The sequence below is a fragment of the Limanda limanda genome, chromosome 16 (genome assembly GCF_963576545.1).
Source record: "Limanda limanda chromosome 16, fLimLim1.1, whole genome shotgun sequence".
In the NCBI taxonomy this organism is placed as follows: domain Eukaryota; kingdom Metazoa; phylum Chordata; class Actinopteri; order Pleuronectiformes; family Pleuronectidae; genus Limanda; species Limanda limanda.
Window position 1 is genome coordinate 705,869 of NC_083651.1, and position 22,456 is coordinate 728,324.

The 22,456-nt window shown below is 47.6% G+C and overlaps 1 protein-coding gene across 1 annotated transcript in view; it reads left to right on the forward strand.

Annotated features, from left to right (window-relative positions):
• The window catches only part of LOC133021930 (titin-like), a 179,775-nt gene that overhangs the window by 132,996 nt on the left and 24,323 nt on the right, over positions 1–22,456 (forward strand). Inside the window, exons 171-182 of the mRNA XM_061088939.1 lie at positions 110–397; positions 519–1,106; positions 1,286–1,390; positions 1,476–1,673; positions 1,795–2,091; positions 2,181–2,768; positions 2,942–3,244; positions 3,359–20,452; positions 20,546–20,842; positions 20,979–21,566; positions 21,678–21,980; positions 22,076–22,372. Coding sequence (XP_060944922.1) covers positions 110–397; positions 519–1,106; positions 1,286–1,390; positions 1,476–1,673; positions 1,795–2,091; positions 2,181–2,768; positions 2,942–3,244; positions 3,359–20,452; positions 20,546–20,842; positions 20,979–21,566; positions 21,678–21,980; positions 22,076–22,372 — 20,946 coding nt within the window. The remainder of the gene's footprint in view (positions 1–109; positions 398–518; positions 1,107–1,285; positions 1,391–1,475; positions 1,674–1,794; positions 2,092–2,180; positions 2,769–2,941; positions 3,245–3,358; positions 20,453–20,545; positions 20,843–20,978; positions 21,567–21,677; positions 21,981–22,075; positions 22,373–22,456) is intronic.

Below are 22,456 nucleotides of genomic sequence, written 5' to 3' on the forward strand. Positions count from 1 at the left end.
TAAACAAGAATGTAGTTACTTTCACTGTCCAGCTTCATCTTCATCAACACATTTTGTTTTTGTCACAACCCCCATGTTCCATCTTAACCCAGCTCTCCTTCCTCTTCAGAACAACCTGGTCCGGTGACAGACCTCACAGCTCAGAAGACCACCAAGGACTCCATCACCCTGGGCTGGAAGAAGCCTCTCAGCGATGGTGGAAGCTACATCACCGCTTACATTGTAGAACAGAGCGAAGGCGAGGAGAAGTGGAAGGAGATCATGAAGAGCAAGACCAGCTCACACACTATAAGCGAGCTGACCACGGGAAAGGAGTACTTGTTTAAAGTCAAAGCACTCAATGAGTCCGGGGAGGGACCGCCCACCGAGCTCACCGTTGTTGCCAAGGACCAGTTTGGTAAGAAATCCCCACGACAGAAGCTATCATGCCACATATTGTTAGTTACAGTCTGTTGTTTGGCTGAAACATAAAATGAAATCCAACTATATTCTGAAAATCATATTTCTGTGGATTTTAGTGCTACCTGAATGCAACCTGAGCAGTCTCCTCGACGGCTGCTGTGTGGTGAAGGAGGGCAGCACCACGCGTATTAACATCCCTGTAACAGGAGTGCCCTACCCCACTGCCACCTGGAAGAAGGGTGATACGGGACTCGGAGACACTGGCCGGATGTGCGTGGAGGCATCTCAGGGCGTCACCACTCTGCTGATCAGAGACTGCCACAGAGGAGATGCTGACACCTACACCATCAATGTCAGGAACAACGCTGGCTCCAAGGAGTGCAAGTTCCAGCTGAAGGTGGTCGGCAAGCCTGGCATTTGCAGCGGACCAATTAAGTTTGACGAGATCACTGCTGATGGTATCACTCTGGAGTGGGAACCACCCACAGATGATGGCGGTGCAGAAGTATCGAATTACATTGTGGAGAAGAGAAGGACGACAGACAATAAGTGGGCCACCGTGGCTTCAGCCCTCCAGAAGACCACCATGAGGGTGATCAGGCTCCATGATGGAGTAGAGTACTTCTTTAGAGTTTCCGCTGAGAACAAGTATGGGGTTGGACAGTATCTGAGGTCGGACCCAGTAATTGCACAGCATCCATTCGGTGAGTATCTCACTCTTTACTAATGATAATTAAATAAATGTTGCATCATGTCAAGAAGCAATCACATGTCTGGTCTAGAAACAATGCTGAGACAAACTGAAGTGTGATCAAACACTGGGTTTGATTTATTTCTTATCTTTTTCCTAACCCTTCCCCCCCACCCCACCTTGCTCTTTCAGACGTGCCCGATGCACCCGCTCCCCCAGAAATCATGAACATCCGCCATGAGTCAGCCATCTTGACATGGGCTGACCCCAAGGACACCGGTGGCTCCCCAATCACTGGTAAAAGACTGATGGATATAATTTTGCAGTTTAATAATGACAAATAGCAATCATCATGGCTAACGAAATTATGTGTTCTCAATAGGATATCATGTGGAGTTTAAGGACAGGAACAGTCTGATGTGGAAACGGGCCACAAAGACTCCTCTCCGAGTGAAGGAGTGCAGAGTCACTGGGTTGATCGAGGGGCTCGAGTACGAGTTCAGAGTGATGGCCATGAACGCGGCCGGCCTGGGGAAGACAAGCAGGGCCACTGAGGCTGTGGTCGCCCTGGATCCTATTGGTGAGTTTACTCTTTTTCCTGTCTTTTAACAATAAATACTCGAAAAGAAAAATGTAAATCCTGTTTTTATAGTGTCTAGTGTTTTGAATACTTTAACCTTATTTACTTCATGTTCTGTTAGATCCTCCTGGCAAGCCTGAAGTGATTAACGTCACCAGGACCACGGTCACTTTGATCTGGACTGCTCCCAAATATGACGGTGGCTACAAGCTGACTGGCTACATGGTGGAGAAGCTGGAATCTGGGGGCAAAGCCTGGGCGAAGGCCAATCATGTCAACATCCAGGGCTGTGCCTTCACCGTCAGCGACCTGTCTGAGGGATCTCAGTATGAATTCAGGGTCAGGGCCAGGAACGGTGCTGGTGCAATCAGTGTTCCTTCAGAGTCTACTGATCTTCTGACCTGCAAGGATGAGTATGGTAAGCTGAAAACTGATTCATGTAGTTTGGTAGTTAACACTTGTGTCTGTTGACAATTTAAATGCAATTTTCTTACCTTTTCTCTGCAGAACCTCCAACAATTACTATTGATCCTGACATGAAGGATGGAGTATCAGTCAGAGCTGGAGATACCATTGTGATCTCAGCCTCCAGTATTGTCGGCAAACCTCCACCCACTTCTGTCTGGTCCAAGGGAGGCCGTGAGTTCAAGACCTCTGACATCGTCACCATTGCCAGCACCCCCACTTCCTCTAGTCTATCCATTAAGTATGCAAGCCGGAAGAACACAGGAGAATACACCATCACCGCCAGCAACCCCTTCGGCATTAAGGAGGAACATGTAAAGGTGAAGGTCCTGGATGTGCCTGGACCTCCAGGCCCCATTGAAGCCAGTAATATTTCAGCTGAGAAGTGCACTCTGACATGGCTTCCTCCAGAGGAGGATGGAGGCTGCTCTATCAAGTCCTACATTGTGGAGAAGAGAGAGACCAGCCGCCTGCAGTGGACCAAGCTTGCTGAAAATGTCATGGACTGCAGATGTGTGGCCCACAAACTTATTAAGGGCAATGAGTACATCTTCAGAGTGTCTGGTATAAACCAGTATGGCACTGGCGACTCGATCAACTCTGATCCAGTCAAAATGGTTGACAGTTTCCGTAAGTTTATATCCTTTATATATAATAACAGTGTGTATACTATCTTAAAATAAATACAAATGTAAAAAATAAAATAGCAAATTACCATATAACCACAGCCTAATGAAAATACTTTAATTTGTTAATTTATCATTCGACTGAACAACATATCCTTGTATTTTGTCTCTGCCCAGGCCCACCAGGTCCACCCTCAACCCCAGAGATTGACAACGTGACTCGGACTGCTGTCACCATTTCATGGAAGAGACCAGCACAGGATGGTGGAAGTGAGATCAGAGGATATTGTGTGGAGAGGAAAGAGAGGAGAGGAATGAGATGGGTGAGAGCCTGTAAGCGGACGGTCCCTGACCTGCGCTTTAAGGTGCAAGGCCTGAGCGAGGGAGTAGAATACGAGTTCAGAGTCACTGCTGAGAACAAGGCTGGATTTGGGGAGCCAAGTGAGCCATCGTGCCCTGTGACGACCAAGGACATCGTGTGTAAGTGAAACTGGACTTTGTGCTTAATTTTGAATTCTATTTAAAAAAAAGAAATTTAAGGCCCCAAATGACTTTTCTATGCTCTTGTTTTTTGTTTGCTGGTTTGTTTATTAGATCCACCTGGCCCACCGTCCAGTGCCAGAATTACAGACACCACAAAAACGACAGTTACCTTTGCCTGGGGCCGACCCCACTACGACGGTGGTCTGGAAGTAGATGGATACATCGTTGAGTACAAAAAGGAGGGCCTGGATGATTGGGAGACAGAGACACAGTTCCCATTGAAAGCTACTGAAACTGTTATTGGTAAACTTCAAAAAGGTGGTAAATACCACTTTAGAGTCAGCGCTGTTAACTCTGAGGGAGTTGGCGAGCCTGCAGAGGTTGAGAAAGTGACCGAACTTGTGGACCAGGAGTCACTGCCAGACTTTGAGCTGGATGCTGATCTCAGGAGAACCCTAGTGGTCAGGTGTCGTGCTTCCATCCGTTTGTTTGTTCCCATCAGGGGCCGTCCCGTTCCTGAAGTAACTTGGAGCAAAGATGACACCAACCTGAAAACACGTGCACACATTGACACCACAGAGTCCTACACCCTACTGGTTATTCCTGACTGTACCAGATATGACGCTGGAAAGTACCACCTATGTCTGGAGAATGTTGCTGGAAAGAAGACAGGCTTTGTTAATGTGAAAGTTCTTGACACACCAGGACCACCAGTCAACCTCAAAGAGAGAGAAATCACTAAAAACAGCATCCATCTCCAGTGGGAAATTCCCATTATTGATGGTGGCTCCAAGATTCATAACTATATTATTGAAAAGAGAGAGGCCACCAAGAAGGCATACACAGTGCTTAGCACCACATGGCAGAAGTGTTCCTTTAAATTTACAGCCCTTGAAGAGGGAGCTTACTACTACTTCCGTATATCTGCTGAGAATGACCTGGGTGTGGGTCAGCCTGCAGAAACCGCCGAGCCAATCAGGGTGTCTCAAGCCCCCTCTGCACCAGAGAACTTGTACGTCACAGATGTAACCGCTGACAGTGCCAGTCTAGCATGGATCAAGCCCCTGCATGACGGTGGCAGCTTGATCACTGGATATGTCATTGAGGCCCAGAAGAAGGACACTGACCAGTGGGTCCATGTGGCCACCATCAAAGCTCTCGACTACACTGTCACGGATCTGATTGAAGGGGCGGAGTATATCTTCCGCATCATGGCCGTCAATGCATCAGGTAGGAGCGACCCCCGTGAGAGCAGGCCTGCGCTTATCAAAGAGCAGACCTCCGCTCCCTCCTTCGACCTGCGGGGAGTCTACCAGAAGACGGTGATTGCCAAGGCAAGGGACCGTGTCAAGATAGAGATTCCAGTGCTCGGTAAACCCAAGCCTGTTGTTTCCTGGAAGAAAGAAGGTGTAGTTCTCAAGGAGACACAAAGAATCAACACTGAAACAACATCAACATCAACTATCCTCAACATCAATGAGATCAAGAGGACTGATGGCGGTCAGTATTCTATGGTTGGAAAGAACATGCTGGGAACAGTGACAGAGACAATCACAGTCCTAGTCCACGACATTCCAGGTCCTCCCACTGGTCCCATTAAGCTGGATGAGATCTCTTGTGATTACGTTCTTATGTCCTGGGAGGCACCAGAGAGCGATGGAGGAGTTCCTATTGGCAACTATATTGTTGAGATGCGGGACACTACCGGTACTTCATGGATGGAGTTGGCAGCTACAGTGATTCGTACCACATTCAAGGCAGCTAGACTCAACACTGGAACCCAATATCAGTTCCGTGTCAAAGCCCAGAACAGATATGGCATCGGACCATGCATTGTCTCTGAACAAGTGGTGGCTGCCTATCCGTTTGATGTTCCAGGCCAGCCAGGTATTCCTGTGGTCACATCTTTCAACAAGGATGCAATGACTTTGAGTTGGAATGAGCCATCTTCTGATGGAGGCAGTGCTATTATGGGATATTATGTGGACAGAAAAGAGAGAAACAGCATTCTGTGGATGAGGATCAGCAAAGCTCTTGTTGTTGGAAATATCTTCAAATCAACAGGCCTTGTTGATGGTATCGCATATGAACATCGTGTTACTGCTGAAAACATGGCCGGTCTCAGCAAACCGAGCAAATCCTCTGAGCCCATGTATGCTTTGGACCCAGTTGACCAACCAGGCAGGCCTGTGGCACTGAATATCACCAGACATGAGGTAACAGTGTCATGGACCAAACCAGAGGGAGATGGTGGATTTTCCATCACAGGATACACAGTGGAGAGGAGAGAGATGCCCAATGGACGTTGGCTCAAAGCCAACTTCAACAACATCCAAGAAACCATCTACACAGTCAGCGGTCTGATTGAAGATGCAACTTATGAATTCCGTGTGTTTGCTAGAAACTCAGCTGGTTCTGTCAGTGCTCCATCCCAGCCATCAGAGGAAATCACATGCAGAGATGACATTGAAGAGCCCAGGCTTGATGTTGACGCATCATATAGCAGCACTGTTGTTGTCATGGCAGGAGAGGTATTCAAGCTGGAAGCCAGTGTGATTGGTAGGCCACTCCCATCTCTGGTATGGACCAAGGAAGGAAAGGAGCTTGAGGATACAGGCAAGCATGAGATAAAGACATCTGACTTCCACACAGCTCTAATAAACAAAGAATCCCTGAGGAGAGATGGTGGGGCTTTCACTCTGACTGCCAGCAATCCAGGTGGATTTGCCAAGTTCACATATAATGTCAAGGTGCTCGACAGACCTGGACCACCAGACTCCCTCACTGTGACTGATGTCACTGCTGAAAAATGTGTCCTTAACTGGCTGCATCCAAGACACGATGGTGGTGCAAAGATCGAGTACTTTATCATTCAGAGGCGTGAGACCAGTAGGTTGGCATGGACAAATGTGGCTACAGACCTTCAAGCAAATAGATTCAAGGTCACCAAACTTCTGAAGGGGAATGAGTACATCTTCAGAGTCATGGCTGTTAATAAGTACGGTGTGGGTGAACACCTGGAGTCTGAAGCTGTAATCTGTGCCAATCCTTATGTAGCCAGTGATGCACCACAGCAGCCTGAAGTCACCATCATTACCAAAGACTCAATGGTGGTCTGCTGGGAGCGCCCTGAACATGATGGAGGCAGCAGAATTAACACTTATGTAATTGAGAGAAGGGATAAGACTGGCCTGCGCTGGGTGAAGTGTAACAAGAGGACTGTCACTGACTTGCGATTCAAGGTTTCTGGCCTCACACCAGGACATGAGTATGAATTTAGAGTTTTTGCAGAGAACAATGCTGGTCTGAGCCAGCCCAGTCCTTGCAGTCCATTGTACAAAGCCATCGACACCATCTTCCAGCCTGGACCTCCAGGGAACTCCAGAGTACTGGACACAACCAAGTCTTCCATCACCCTTGCCTGGAACAAACCTGTCTACGATGGTGGTTCTGAAATCACTGGTTACATTGTGGAGACCTGCCCTCCTGATGAGGATGAGTGGACAATTCACACTCCTAAAAGGGGATGGACAGCCACTTCATTCACCATCACCAACTTGAAGGAAAACCAAGAGTATAAAATCAACATCTGTGCCACTAATTGTGAAGGAGTCGGAGAACCTGCTGCTGTTCCTGGAACCCCCAAGGCAGAAGACAGACTGCTTCCTCCAGAAATTGAACTTGGAGCAGAGCTACGTAAGGTGGTCAGCATTCGAGCCTGCGGCACGCTTAGACTCTTTGTCCCTATAAAGGGCAGACCAGCTCCTGAAATAAAATGGTCAAGAGAGCACGGAGAATCCCTAGACAAAGCTAACATTGAAATCACCCCATCATTCACGACTCTTCAGGTAGAAACTGTTGACAGGTTTGATGGAGGCAAATACATTCTGACTGTAGAGAATGCCTCAGGAAGCAAGACAGCCTATGTTAATGTCAGGGTGCTAGATACTCCTGGAGCACCTCAGAATCTCTTCGTCAAGGAGGTCACTCGAGATTCAGTTTTCCTTGTTTGGGATGCACCTCTCATTGATGGGGGCTCCAGAGTCCGCAACTACATTGTAGAGAAGCGCGAGTCAACCAGAAAGGCCTACTCCACTGTCTGTGCAAGCTGCCATAAGTCAAGTTGGAAAATTGGAGACCTGCATGAAGGGAAGATGTATTTCTTTAGAATCCTGGCTGAGAACGAATTTGGCATTGGCCTCCCAGTGGAGACCGTTGAACCAATTAAAGTGTCAGAGAAGCCTCTACCACCAGGTAAAGTGTCCCTTCGTGAAGTTACAGGCACCAGTGTCACACTGACATGGGAAAAGCCGGACCATGATGGTGGCAGTAGAATCACTGGCTATATTGTTGAGATGCAAGGCAAAGGCACTGAGAAGTGGACCCAGGTTATGGTAGTGAAGACCAATGCAGCCCTTGTAAGTGGTCTTACACAGGGAGAGGAGTACATGTTCCGTATTTCATCATCCAATGAAAAGGGAGTTAGTGACCCACGTCCTCTCAGCATGCCTGTGGTGGCAAAAGATCTTGTCATTTCACCAACCTTCAAACAGCTTTTTGGCACATTCAGTGTGCTAGCAGGTGATGACCTGAAGATAGATGTACCATATGCTGCCTGTCCTAAGGCCACTGCAACCTGGCTCAAAGATGGAGTTGTTCTCAAGGAGACAACAAGAGTTAATGCTGAAACCACGGACACAAACCTTCTCCTGGTCATTAAGGAGGCTTGCAGAGATGATGTGGGAACATACACTATCAAACTAATCAACACAGCTGGTGAGGCATCCACAGACATCAGTGTTCTTGTCCTGGATAAGCCTGGTCCTCCCACTGGCCCAATTAAGTTGGATGAGGTCACTGCTGACAGTCTGGTATTGAACTGGAATCCACCAGAATATGATGGTGGTTGTGCCATTAATAACTACATTGTTGAGAAGAGGGACACATCTACCACTAACTGGCAAATTGTGTCAGCTACAGTGGCCAGAACCACTATCAAGGCTGCCCGTCTGAAGACTGGATTACAGTACCAGTTTAGAATTGCTGCAGAAAATAGATATGGCAAGTCATCGGCCCTTCTGTCTGAAACTATTGTTGCTCAGTATCCATTTGAAGTTCCTAGCACACCTCGTTCTGTTGTGGTCCAATCAGCGACCAAGGAAACCATGGTTGTTGTATGGGATATACCCAGCAATGATGGCGGGAGCAAGATTCTGGGCTATCACCTAGAGCTCAAAGAGAGAAACAGTATACTGTGGGTGAAACAGAACAAACAAATAATCCCAGAGACTAGATTCAAGGTTGTTGGCCTTGAAGAAGGTATTGAATATGAGTTCAGAGTCTATGCAGAGAACATTGTTGGCCACAGCAAAGCTAGCAAACTGAGTGAAATGCAAGTGGCAAGAGATCCTTGTGAAAGACCAGGAAAACCAGAGGCTGTTATTGTGACAAGACACCAAGTGACACTCAGATGGACCAAGCCTGATTATGACGGTGGCATTAAGATCACAGGTTATCTGGTTGAGAAGAAGGAGGCAGATGGTCGCTGGATGAAGGCCAGTTTCACCAACATCATTCAGACTGAATTTGTTGTCACAGGACTTACTGAAGATCAGATTTATGAGTTCCGTGTCATTGCCAGGAATGCAGCAGGTGTTCTCAGTCTGCCCTCTGATTCAACTGGAGAAATCACAGCCAAGGATGAGGTGGATCCACCCCAGTATGACTTAGATGCTAAGTACTCCCAGACTGTGGTGGTAAATGCTGGGGAGACATTCAGACTTGAGGTCACTGTCAGTGGTAAACCTGTTCCCACAATACACTGGCTAAAGGAGGGTAAGGAGATTACTGACGCTGCCCGTCTGGAGATCAAGAACACAGACTTTACAGCTTGTATAGTTGTTAAAGAAGCCATCCGTGTTGATGGAGGTCAGTACACTTTGCTGGTAAAGAATGTTGGAGGAGAGAAATCTGTTAACATTAATGTCAAGGTCCTGGACAGACCAGGTCCTCCTGAGGGCCCTGTCTCCATCTATGGTGTAACCAATGAGAAATGCTCCATTTCCTGGAAACCTCCTTTGTCAGACGGCGGCAGCGTTGTTTCATATTACATTGTTGAAAGGAGGGAAACCAGCAGACTGGTTTGGACTGTTGTTGAGCCTAAAGTTCAGACACTGAACTTAAAGATCACAAAGCTTCTTCGTGGAAATGAGTACATTTTCAGAGTGATTCCTGTCAACAAATATGGAGTCGGTGAGCCTCTGGAATCTGATGCCATGATTGCCAGAAATCCATTTGTCACCTCCGACCCACCAACAGAGGTAGAAGTCCCAACAATCACTAAAGACTCCATGGTGGTGACTTGGGAGAGACCAGCTCATGATGGTGGCAGTCCTATCCAGGGATACATTGTTGAGAAACGGGACAAGGATGGTGTGAGATGGACTAGGTGCAACAAGCGCACAGTAAGTGAGCTGCGCTTCAGAGTCACAGGACTCCTAGAAAACCACAGCTATGAATTCAGAATTGCCACTGAGAATGCCGCTGGTGTTGGCACACCTAGTACACCAACACTGTACTATAAAGCATTGGATCCTATCTTCGAACCTGGTCCACCCAACAACCCTAAGGTGGTTGACACATCGAGGTCCACTGTTTCCTTGTCATGGGGCAAACCAATCTATGATGGTGGATGTGAGATTCAAGCTTATATTGTGGAGGCCTGCAATGGGGCATCTGATGAGTGGTGTATGTGCACTCCTCCCAATGGAATCGCAGATACTACATTTACAGTGAAAAAGCTTCTTGAGAAGCATGAGTACCAGTTCCGAGTGTGTGCCATTAACAAAGTTGGTGTTGGTGAGCATGCTGATGTTCCTGGAAAAATTCTCCTCGAAGAGAAGCTTGAGGCTCCCGATCTTGACCTGGATTCTGATATGAGAAAGATGATCAACATTAGGGCGGCAAGCACTCTCAGACTGTTTGTTCCTGTGAGAGGTCGTCCAGCTCCTGAGGTGAAATGGGGTAAAGCTGAGGGGGAGATCAGAGAGACCGCCCTGATTGACAACACAGGCAACTACGCTTCTCTTGTCATTGAGAATGTTGACAGATTTGACAGTGGCAAGTACACCCTGACTGCAGAGAATGCCAGTGGAGTGAAGTCAGTCTTCATTAGTGTCAGGATCCTGGACTCACCTAGTCCACCAAATAACTTCACAGTGAAGGAGATAACAAAAAATTCTGTCACTCTTACATGGGAGCCTCCACTTCTGGATGGTGGCTCAAAGATAAAAAATTATATTGTTGAGAAACGTGAGAGCACCAGGAAAGTTTACTCACCCATCACTACCTGCAATAGGATGTCATGGAAAGTGGAGCCTCTTCCTGAGGGTGGAATCTTCTTCTTCAGAGTACGGGCTGAGAACGAATATGGTTATGGTCTCCCAGCCAAAACAGTAGAACCAATTAAAATATCTGAGAAGCCTCAGCCACCTGGCAAAGTCAGTGTTGTTGATGTGACACACAGCACGGTGACCCTCGCCTGGGAGAAACCAGAACATGATGGTGGCAGTAGAATCAGTCACTATGAAGTTGAACTCGCACCTAAGGACAGTGGCGCTTGGTCAGTGTGTACTAGTGTGAAAGCGCTGGAGACTGTAGTGACAAACCTACGCAAGGGAGAGGAGTATAATTTCCGAGTTCTAGCTGTAAATGACAAGGGGAAAAGCGACCCCAGACAACTAGGCCAATCGGTTGTTGCAAAGGACCTTGTGATTGAGCCTGCTGTTAGACCCAGGGTGAGCACCTACAGTGTCCAGGTAGGGTATGACCTCAAGATAGAGGTCCCAGTTGCTGGTCATCCAAAGCCAACGATTACCTGGACCAAGGATGGTTCTGCTCTTAAGCAGACCACAAGAGTCAATGTTACAGACTCAGCACATCACACCACCCTCAGCATAAAGGATGCCACCAAAGAGGATGGGGGCATGTATAGCATCAATGTCTCCAGTCCCCTGGGTTCCAAAGATGCCACTATTGAGGTGATCACTTTGGACAAACCAGGCCCACCAACAGGACCTGTCAAGTTGGAGGACTTAAGTGCTGAGAGTATCACTCTTAGCTGGGAACCTCCTACATACACAGGTGGATGCCCAATCTCAAACTATGTGGTGGAGAAGAGAGACACAACTACAACCAACTGGGTGGTAGTATCTGCCACTGTTGCCAGAACCACACTAAAATTAAGCAATCTGAAGACAGGTGCTGAATATCAGTTCAGAATCTATGCTGAGAATAGGTATGGAAAGAGCTATGCGATTGATTCAGAGCCTGTTTTGGCACAGTATCCATTCCAAGAGCCCGGCCCTGCAGGAACACCATTTGTGTCTTCATACACCAAGGACTTTATGGTAGTTGAGTGGCACACGCCACCATCTGATGGAGGAAGTGCCATTTTGGGCTATCATCTGGAGAGGAAAGAGAAGAACAGTATCCTCTGGACCAAGATTAACAAAATGCTGATCCAAGACTGCAGATATAAGTCTACTCCACTTGAGGAAGGTATTGAGTATGAGTACAGAGTCTATGCAGAGAATATTGTTGGAATTGGAAAATGCAGCAAAGTCTCTGAGGTTTACGTAGCCCGTGACCCATGTGATCCTCCTGGCTGTCCTGAGGCTGTGATCGTGACCAGGCACTCTGTGAAGCTTAGGTGGACCGCTCCAGTGTATAATGGGGGAAGCTTAGTTACAGGCTATGTAGTGGAGAAACGTGACCTTCCTGAAGGAAAGTGGATGAAGGCTAGCTTTGCAAACGTCCTTGATTATGAATTCACAGTTACAGGCCTGACAGAGGAGAGTAAATATGACTTCAGAGTAATCGCAAGGAATGCAGCTGGTGCTGTAAGCAAGCCATCTGAGTGCACAGGATCCGTCACAGCCAAGGATGAAGTTGACCCACCAAAATGTGAGACGGACCCGATATACAACCAGTCCCTTGTTATCAGTGCTGGGGAGACTTTCAATCTGGAGGCCACTGTGGGAGGGAAGCCCATCCCTACAGCCCAGTGGTTCAAGGGGAATGTCGAAGTGGAAAACTCAGCCAGGGCCGAAATCAAAAACACAGATTTTAAGGCTTTGCTTGTTGTGAAAGATGCCATCAGAGTGGATGGTGGCCAGTACACTCTGGTTCTGACTAATGTGGCTGGAACGAAGACTGTCCCATTCAGTGTTAAGGTACTGGACAGACCAGGCCCCTCAGAAGGACCTCTTACTGTCAGCAATGTCACTGAGGAGAAGTGCTCACTGTCATGGCTGCCACCCAGGCACGATGGAGGAGCGAGCATATCTCACTACGTCATTCAAAAGAGAGAAACCAGCCGCCTGGCCTGGACTGTGGTCTCCAGTGACTGTGGAGCTACCATGTTCAAGGTTACGAAACTGTTGAAGGGCAATGAATACATCTTCAGAGTCATGGCTGTCAACAAATATGGCATGGGTGAGTCTCTTGAGTCAACACCAGTTATCATGAGAAATCCATTTGTTCCTCCTGGTGCACCGCAGGAACTTGAGATCACTAACATTATAAGGGACTCCATGACTGTCTGCTGGAACCGCCCCGAGACCACCGGAGGCAGTGAGATTGTTGGTTATATCATTGAGAAGAGAGACAGAGCTGGAGTGAGATGGACCAAGTGCAACAAACGCCGGGTGACAGACTTGCGTTTCAGAGTAACAGGATTAACTGAGGAACATGAATATGAATTCAAAGTAACTGCTGAGAATGCAGCTGGAATGGGTCAGTCAAGCCCACCCACACCCTACCTCAAAGCCTGTGACCCCACCTTTGAACCAGGGTGTCCATCCAATGCTAATGTGCTTGAAATAACTAAAGACTCCGTCAGCCTGGCCTGGCATAGGCCCATCTATGATGGTGGATGTGAGATTCAAGGATATGCTGTGGAAATTACCAAAGCCGAAGAGGAGGAGTGGACCATATGCACCCCACCATCGGGAGTTAAAGCTACCAAGTTTACTATCACTAAGTTGGTAGAGCACCAGGAATACAAGGTGCGCATCTGTGCCATCAATAAGCTGGGTGTTGGTGAGCCCACTGAGATCCAGGGAGTTATAAAACCTTTGGATAAGATTGATCCTCCAGAGATGATTCTGGATTCAGAACTCAGGAAGGGAATAGTTGTCAGGGCAGGTGGCTCAATGAGAATTTGCATTCCATTTAAGGGCCGTCCTACTCCTGAGATCAGCTGGGCTAAGGAGGATGGTATACTGCCTAGTAAAGTTCAGATAGAGACTGGGGAAGATTACACTCAGCTCTCCATTGACATCTGTGACAGATTTGATGCTGGAAAATACATCCTCAACATGGAAAATACTGCTGGCACCAAATCAGCCTTTGTATCTGTGAAGGTCCTGGACACTCCAGGGGCCCCTCTGAATTTAACTGTAAAAGACATCAAAAGAGAAAGTATTACTCTGACATGGGAGCCTCCTCTTATTGATGGTGGTTCAAGAATAAAAAATTACCTGGTTGAAAAGCGAGAGTCCACCAGGATCGTTTATTCTACTGTGGACAACAAGTGTACAAAGACCAGCTACCGTATCACCGGCCTCATTGAAGGAACCATCTACTATTTCAGAGTCTTAGCTGAGAACGAGTTTGGCATGGGACAGCCAGCTGAGACAGAGGATGCAGCTAAAACATCTGAGCCTCCTCTCCCTGTAGGTAAGGTCACTTTGACTGAAGTGACCAAAACTTCTGCCTCACTCTCTTGGGAGAAGCCAGAACACGATGGAGGCAGCAGGATAATGGGCTTCTATATTGAAATGCAGCCTGTGGGCTCAGAGGAATGGGTGGTGGCCGCTACAACAAAAGCTTGTGAGGGCACTGTCACAGGCCTTAGTGCAGGACACGAGTACCTGTTGAGAGTGACAGCATTCAATGAGAAGGGCAAGAGTGACCCCAGGCCTCTTGCTGCACCAGTCACTGCTAAGGATGTAACATTCGAGCCCGGATTCAAGATGACATCGAACACTTACAGTTTACAGCAGGGTGAGGATCTGAAGATCGAGATTCCAGTAATAGGACGACCTGTTCCCAAGGTTGAGTGGAAAAAGGACGGACAAGCTCTGAAGGAGACAACCAGATTAAATGTGTCTGGCACACCATCATCTACCAAGCTGTGCATTAAGGATGCAAATAGGGAAGACTCTGGCAAATACACTATCACAGCCACCAGCAGTGCTGGATCGACTACAGAGGAGATTACTGTTATTATTCTTGATAAGCCTGGCCCACCCACAGGCCCTGTGAAGATTGAGGAGGTGAGCTCTAATTATGTCGCTCTCTCCTGGGAGCCACCGGCGTATACTGGAGGCTGTCAAATCAACAACTACATTGTGGAGAAGAGAGACACAACTACAACAGCATGGCAAATTGTGTCTGCTACTATTGCCAGAACAACTATCAAAGTCACCAACTTAAAGACTGGAGTTGAGTATCAATTCAGAGTGTCTGCTGAGAATAGATATGGAAAGAGTTCTGCCATTTTCACTCCTGCCGTCATCGCTCAGTATCCATTCAGTGAGCCTGCCACCCCAGGAACCCCAGGTGTTTCTGCTGCAACCAAGGATAACATGGTGGTTGAGTGGAAGCCTCCCACAAACGATGGAGGCAGTCCCATCTTGGGCTATCACCTTGAAAGAAAGGAGAAGAACAGCCTCTTGTGGACTAAACTCAACAAGCTTCTAATCCCAGACAAACGTTTCAAAACTACAGAGCTGGAAGAAGGTATTGAGTACGAATTCAGAGTCTATGCTGAGAACATTGCCGGAATCAGCCCAGCTAGCAAAGTCTCTGAGAGCACAGTTGCCCGGGACCCATGTGACCCACCAGGCACTCCAGATGCTATTGATATAACTAGAAACCATGTGACACTCCAGTGGACCAGGCCTCAGTATGATGGAGGCAGTGCTATCACTGGCTATGTGATTGAGAGGAGGAAGCACCCTGATACCCGCTGGATGAAGGCCAGCTTCACCAACATCCTTGACACCCAGTTCACACTCACTGGCCTGACTGAGGATTGTGTTTATGAGTTCAGAGTCATTGCCAGGAATTCTGCTGGCATTTTCAGCCGTCCCTCTCAGACCACAGGAGAAATTACTGCTAAAGATGAAATTGAGGCTCCAGGAGCCACCATGGATCCTAAATTTAAAGATCTGACCGTTGTTCATGCTGCTGAGACATTCACCATTGATGCTGACTACACAGGAAAGCCTCTGCCTGAGGTCGTTTGGTTAAAGGATGGAAAAGAGATTGACAAAGCCACTCAACGAATGGAGGTAAAGACCACGCTGACACGTACCATCCTGACAGTCAAGGAGTGCATTAGAGTTGATGGCGGCCATTTTGTCCTCAAACTTGTCAATGTGGGAGGAATTAAGATGATTCCAGTTAATGTTAAAATTCTGGATAGACCTGGTCCTCCAGATGGCCCACTAGAAGTCAAAGGAGTCACAGCTGAGAAATGTTATCTTCACTGGAACCATCCTTCACATGATGGCGGAGCCAGCATCTCTCACTACATGATTGAGAAAAGAGAGACCAGTCGTTTGTCATGGACCATGGTTGAGCCCAAGATTCAGGCCATAAGCTACAAAATCACAAAACTGTTGCCTGGCAATGAGTACATCTTCAGAGTCACTGCTGTGAATAAATACGGTGTTGGTGAGTCTTTGGAATCTGAGCCTGTTATCGCCCGTAACCCCTTCACCACTTCCAGTGCCCCCACCACCCCAGAGGCCAGCGCTATCACTCGGGATTCTATAGTCGTTACCTGGGAGAGGCCAGAGGATAACGGGGGAGCTGAAATTGAAGGATATGTCCTTGAAAAACGTGATAAGGAAGGCATCAGATGGACTAAATGCAACAAGAAGAGACTGAGTGACCTGAGATTCAGATGTGCTGGCCTCACAGAGGGTCATTCCTATGAATTCAGGGTCTCAGCAGAAAATGCTGCTGGTGTTGGAAAACCTAGTGCACCTTCAGAGTATATGAAGGCCTGTGATGCCACTTATCCACCAGGACCTCCCAATAACCCCAAAGTTACAGACCATTCAAGCACCACAGTCTCGCTGACCTGGTCTAGGCCTATCTATGATGGTGGAGCACAGATCACTGGATACGTTGTTGAAATGAAGGAGGCAACAGATGATGAATGGGTCAGTTCCACACCACAAGCTGGTGTACAAGCTACTCACTATACTGTAAAGAAGTTAAAGGAGAATGCAGAGTACAACTTCCGAGTGTGTGCTGTTAACTGTGAGGGAGTAGGGGATCATGTTGACCTACCCGGCTCTGTGGTTGCTGCAGAGAAGCTGGAAGCTCCTGAAATTGAACTAGATGCTGACCTAAGGAAGATGGTCAATGTTCGTGCCACCGCTAGCCTCCGTCTGTTTGTGCCAATCAGAGGAAAGCCTGAGCCTGAGGTCAGATGGTCAAAGGCTGATGGTACCCTGAATGAACGTGCCCTGATTGAAGTCACAAGCTCTTACACAATGCTGGTGATTGATAATGTTGACAGATTTGACACTGGAAAATATCTACTCACACTTGAGAACCTCAGTGGCTCGAAATCAGCCTTCATCAATGTTCGAGTTCTGGACTCCCCCAGCGCACCTACTAACCTGGAGGTCAAGGACGTAAAGAGAAATTCTGTCTCTCTCTCCTGGGAGCCTCCTCTTATTGATGGTGGAGCTAAGATTTCACATTATATTGTGGAGAAGAGAGAACAGAAGAGAATGGCTTTCACCAGTGTTTCCAACAACTGTGTGAGGAACTCCTACATCATTTCTGACCTACAGGAGGGAGGCCGATACTATTTCCGTATATTAGCTGTTAATGAACTTGGAGTAGGTCTGCCTGCTTCCACAGATGTAGTCAAGGTGTCTGAGGCTCCTTTGCCTCCTGGTAAGATTATCTTGGAAGACGTTACTCGCCACACTGTTAAACTTTCATGGGAGAAACCAGATCATGATGGAGGCAGCAAGATCACAATGTATATTGTGGAGATGCAGCCCAAGGGAGATGACAAATGGACTGTGTGCAGTGAAGTCAAAGCACTGGAAGCTACTATTGATGGACTTACAACTGGAGAGGAATACTCCTTCAGGGTGACTGCTGTAAATGATAAGGGCAAGAGTGATGCCAAACCTCTGGCTGCCCCTGTGGTGGTAAAGGACATCACGGTAGAGCCCACAATCAACCTGGTGTTCAACACATACAGTGCTAGAGCAGGAGATGACCTGAAGATTGACGTTCCCTTCAAAGGAAGACCTCAGCCAGAGGTGTCCTGGAAGAAGGACGGCAAGGTGCTTAAGCAGACAACTAGGGTCAATGTTCTTACCTCTAAGACCTCTTCCAAGATTTTCATCAAGGATGCAACCAAAGACGATGTAGGAAAGTATGAGATTACTTTGACTAACTCTATTGGTACCAAGACAGCTGATATCTCTGTTATAATCCTGGAAAAACCTGGTCCACCAAGCAACATTAAGATGGACGAGGTGAGTGCTGACTTCATCTGTCTGTCTTGGGATCCTCCATCCTATGACGGTGGATGCCAGATTAACAACTATGTAGTGGAGAAGAGAGACACTACAACAACCACATGGCAGATTGTCTCAGCCACTGTAGCCAGGACATCAATTAAGGTGGTTCGGCTCAATCAGGGAATAGAGTACCAGTTCCGTATCGCAGCTGAGAACCGTTATGGCAAGAGTCATGCTATTGACTCCGCTCCTGTTGTTGCTCAGTATCCCTTCGAGCCTCCTGGTCCGCCAACCAACCTCCTTGTTGCCAATGCCACCAAGAGTGTCATGCTTGTGACATGGGGCAGACCTGCCAGCGATGGTGGAAGCCCTGTTATTGGTTATCACATTGAATGCAAAGACCAAAGTAGCATTCTATGGACAAAGGTCAACAGAGGACTGCTTGCTGAGAACCAGTTTAAGATGACAGGCATTGAAGAAGGTCTTCTGTATCAGTTTAGAGTGTATGCTGAGAATATCGCTGGCATTGGTACATGCTCTAAGGCCAGTGATGCTGTGGCAGCCAGAGATCCATGTGATCCTCCACATAACCTTAAAGTCACCAACATTACCAGGAGCTCAGTTTCTCTCTTCTGGGAGCGGCCAGAGTACGAATTTGGATCGAAGATTACCGGCTACATTATTGAGCGTAAAGAACTTCCCAATGGTCGCTGGCTGAAATGCAACTTCAATAATCTGCAGGAGACCTACTTTGACGTAACAGGCCTCACAGAAGATGTCCAATATGACTTCCATGTTATTGCTAAGAATTCTGCAGATCAGCTTAGTGTTCCTTCAGAGAGTAGCGGACCTGTTACAGTAAAGGATGATGTAGACCCTCCCACTATCATCCTGGAAGAGAAGCTCAGACAGCTGGTTGTCATTAAAGCTGGAGAAATCATCAGAATTGATGCTGAAATCACAGGCCGTCCACTCCCTGTTGTCTCATGGTCTAAGGATGGAAAAGAGATTGCGGCCAAATTCAGGTGTGAAATTACTTCCACAAATTTCGCAACCACCCTGATTGTCAGAGACGCTATCAGGAAGGACTCTGGCCAGTATGTCCTGTCCCTGCACAATGTGGCAGGAACCAGGTCTGTTGCTATCAACTGTAAAGTTTTGGATAGACCTGGACCATCTTCAGGACCATTGGCAGTGTCCGGACTCACAGCAGAGAAATGCACGATAACATGGGGACCGCCTCAGGAGAACGGTGGTGCTGACATCATGCACTATATTGTGGAGAAACGTGAGACAAGTCGCCTGGCCTGGACTCTTGTCTATGGAGACATGAAAGCAACTACCTGTAAAGTGACCAAGTTGCTAAGAGGAAATGAGTATGTCTTCAGAGTTAGGGGAATCAACAAATATGGGGATGGTGAAGCCCTGGAGAGTGAGCCAGTTAAGGCCTTGGATCCATTCACTGTTCCTTCAGCTCCCACAAATGTCCAGGTCACTGCTGTTACTAGTGAGGCAATGACCATCTGTTGGGAAAGACCCAATTCTGATGGAGGCAGCAGTATCTATGGCTATGTCATTGAAAAGCGAGAGAAGACTGGTCTTCGCTGGTGCCGTGTGAACAAGAAACCTGTTTATGACCTCAGAGTCAAAGCCTCACATCTTCGTGCTGGCTGTGAGTACGAGTACATAGTGTATGCAGAGAATGCTGCTGGCCTCAGTGCTGCTAGCACGCCTTGCCCACTCACCAAGGCCGAAGACCCACAGTTCCTGCCTTCACCTCCTGCTCGGCCTAAGATCATTGACTCTACAAAGACCACTGCCACCCTGTCATGGAATAAGCCGCTATTTGATGGTGGAGCCCCTGTGACTGGCTACAGAGTCGAATACAGGAAGACTTTAGATGATGAATGGTTTGTTGGAGTCCAGAACACCAAGAACACAGAGTTTACTGTGGTGGGATTGACACCTGGGGCTGAATATGTCTATGTTGTCAAGTCCATTAACAAGATTGGGGTCAGTGAGCCCAGTCAAGAGTCAGACAAACAGGTTGCCAAAGAAAGAGAGGAGGAGCCCGTTTTTGACATCAGTAATGACATGAGGAAGACTCTTATTGTGAAGGATGGTAGTTCATTCACTATGACAGTGCCCTTCAGAGGCAAACCCATCCCAAATGTTACATGGACTAAACCTGATGTTGACCTCAGAGTCCGTGCTGCCATCGACACCACAGACACCTTCACCTCCATCACCTTAGAGCAGGCAACTCGCAACGACTCTGGCAAATACATAGTCACCTTGTCTAGCTTAGCTGGAACCTCCTCCTTGACACTCAATGTCAGAGTACTGGACTCTCCTGGACCCCCTGCCAGTGTAGAAGTCAAGGACGTAACTAAGACCTCTGCTTCTGTAACATGGGACACTCCTGAAAATGAGGGAGGAGCACCTGTCAAGAACTACCTTGTTGATTTCCGTGAGGCCAGCAAGAAAGGCTGGACTAGATTGACTGACACCTGTAACAGACTGACGTACAGGGTGAGCGACTTGCCAGAAGGAGCAGTGTATTACTTCAGAGTGACCGGCCAGAACGAGTACGGTGTTGGTGTTCCTGCTGAGACCAAAGAAGGAACCAAGATAACAGGTATTGAATTTTATGTTGGTAATATTGTAGTCTTATATAGGGTCGTATACCCACCTGTATTTCAATAAAACAAATCATGTCGTCTTTCTCCAGAAAAACCAAGCCCCCCACCAAAACTTGGCGTGAGTGATGTGACCAAGGAGAGTGTGTCACTGGCCTGGGCCAAACCAGAACAAGATGGAGGCAGCAGAATTACTGGCTACCTAGTGGAGGCTCAAGAGAAAGGCCAGGAGAAGTGGGTCAAGTGTGGTGTAACCAAGTCCGTCCACCTCACAGTGTCTGGTCTAAGGGAGAATGCCGAGTACTTCTTCAGGGTCAGAGCTGAGAACCATGCTGGATTCAGTGATGTCAAGGAAATGGTCAACCCTGTAATGGTGAAAGATCAGCTTGGTGAGTTGCAGTCTAAAAAGACAAACTGCAGAATAAGCCAATATTTACTACTTGAGTATAAAACCAGGAAATTTAAAAAGTGAAATAACTCCTGATATCCTTTTCTCTAACTCTCTCTATAACTTCTGTGCTTTAGAATCTCCTGAGATGAACATGAACGACTTCCCTCACAACACGGTGTGTGTCAGAGCCGGATCCACCCTCAAGTGTGAGATCCCACTGACAGGCCGACCTTTGCCTAAAGTCTCACTGTCCAAGGATAACGTACAACTCAAGTCAACGATGAGGTTCAACTCTGAAGTCACCCCTGACAGCATCAAGATCAGTCTACGCGAGAGCGTCGCTGGAGACTCAGGACGCTACGATATCACTGCCTCAAACTCCAGTGGAACCACCAAACAATATGTAAATATTGTGGTTCTAGACCGTCCCAGTGCCCCACTTGGACCGGTTGAGGTGTCTGACGTGACAGAAGACAGCCTTAACCTGGAGTGGCTCCCACCGGTATATGAAGGTGGCAGCCCCATCACCAACTACGTCATCCAAAAGAGAGAGACGACCACAGCCAACTGGATGGATGTCTCTTCTGCTGTGGCACGCTGCACCATGAAGATTATGAAGCTGACCACTGGCCTACAGTACCAGTTCAGAATCAGGGCTGAGAACAGATATGGAATCAGCGAACACATTGACTCACCAACTGTCGCTGTCAGCCTTCCTTACAGTAAGAATTCTTTGTTTACCTTCATGTTTTATCCATTATTGCTTTTCCTTCTCTGTTTTTCAAAATCTAAATTAATATGTAAACCCTCCAACTCTGTTTCGCCCCTACCAGCTGTTCCTGATGCTCCGTTAACTCCAGAGATCACTTCTGTAACTAGAGAGACCATTACTGTGGCCTGGACCGAGCCCAAGTCAGATGGTGGCAGCCATGTGTTTGGCTACCATCTCCAGATGAAAGACAAGAACAGCATTCTCTGGCAGAGAGTCAACAAAATGGTGATCCGTGCTACCCACTTTAAGGTCATTAATATCAATGCTGGACTTATTTATGAGTTCAAGGTGGCAGCAGAAAACGCTGCTGGAGTCGGAGCCTTGAGCAAGGTCTCTGACGCAGTGCTGGCTATTGATGCTTGTGGTGAGTAGAGTTAAATAATCTATATAAAAGTCAAGGAGATAGGATTTCACCTGTACAACTATCTTACAATGAATTCCCACTTTCCGTTCCTGCAGAGCCACCCATAGACCTGCGCATCAGTGACATCACCAAGAACACCATCAGCTTGGCCTGGCATAGACCCAACTACGATGGTGGATCCCCGATCATTGGCTACAACATTGAGAAGAGGGAGGGTGGCAGTGCCAAATGGTCCAAGGCTGTCCTCAACAATGTCACAGACACCCACTTCACTGTGACCAGCCTGACCCAGGACGAGACATACGAGTTCAGAGTCATGGCCAGGAACGCCGTTGGGTCAGTGAGCAACCCGTCCAGTACTGCTGGACCAACCACGTGTGTAGACACATACGGTAGGTGTCATTTAATTCTTAAATATGGATTTACATAAATTGTACATTACACGTGACATTTTGGACACACTGTTGCCTTTATTC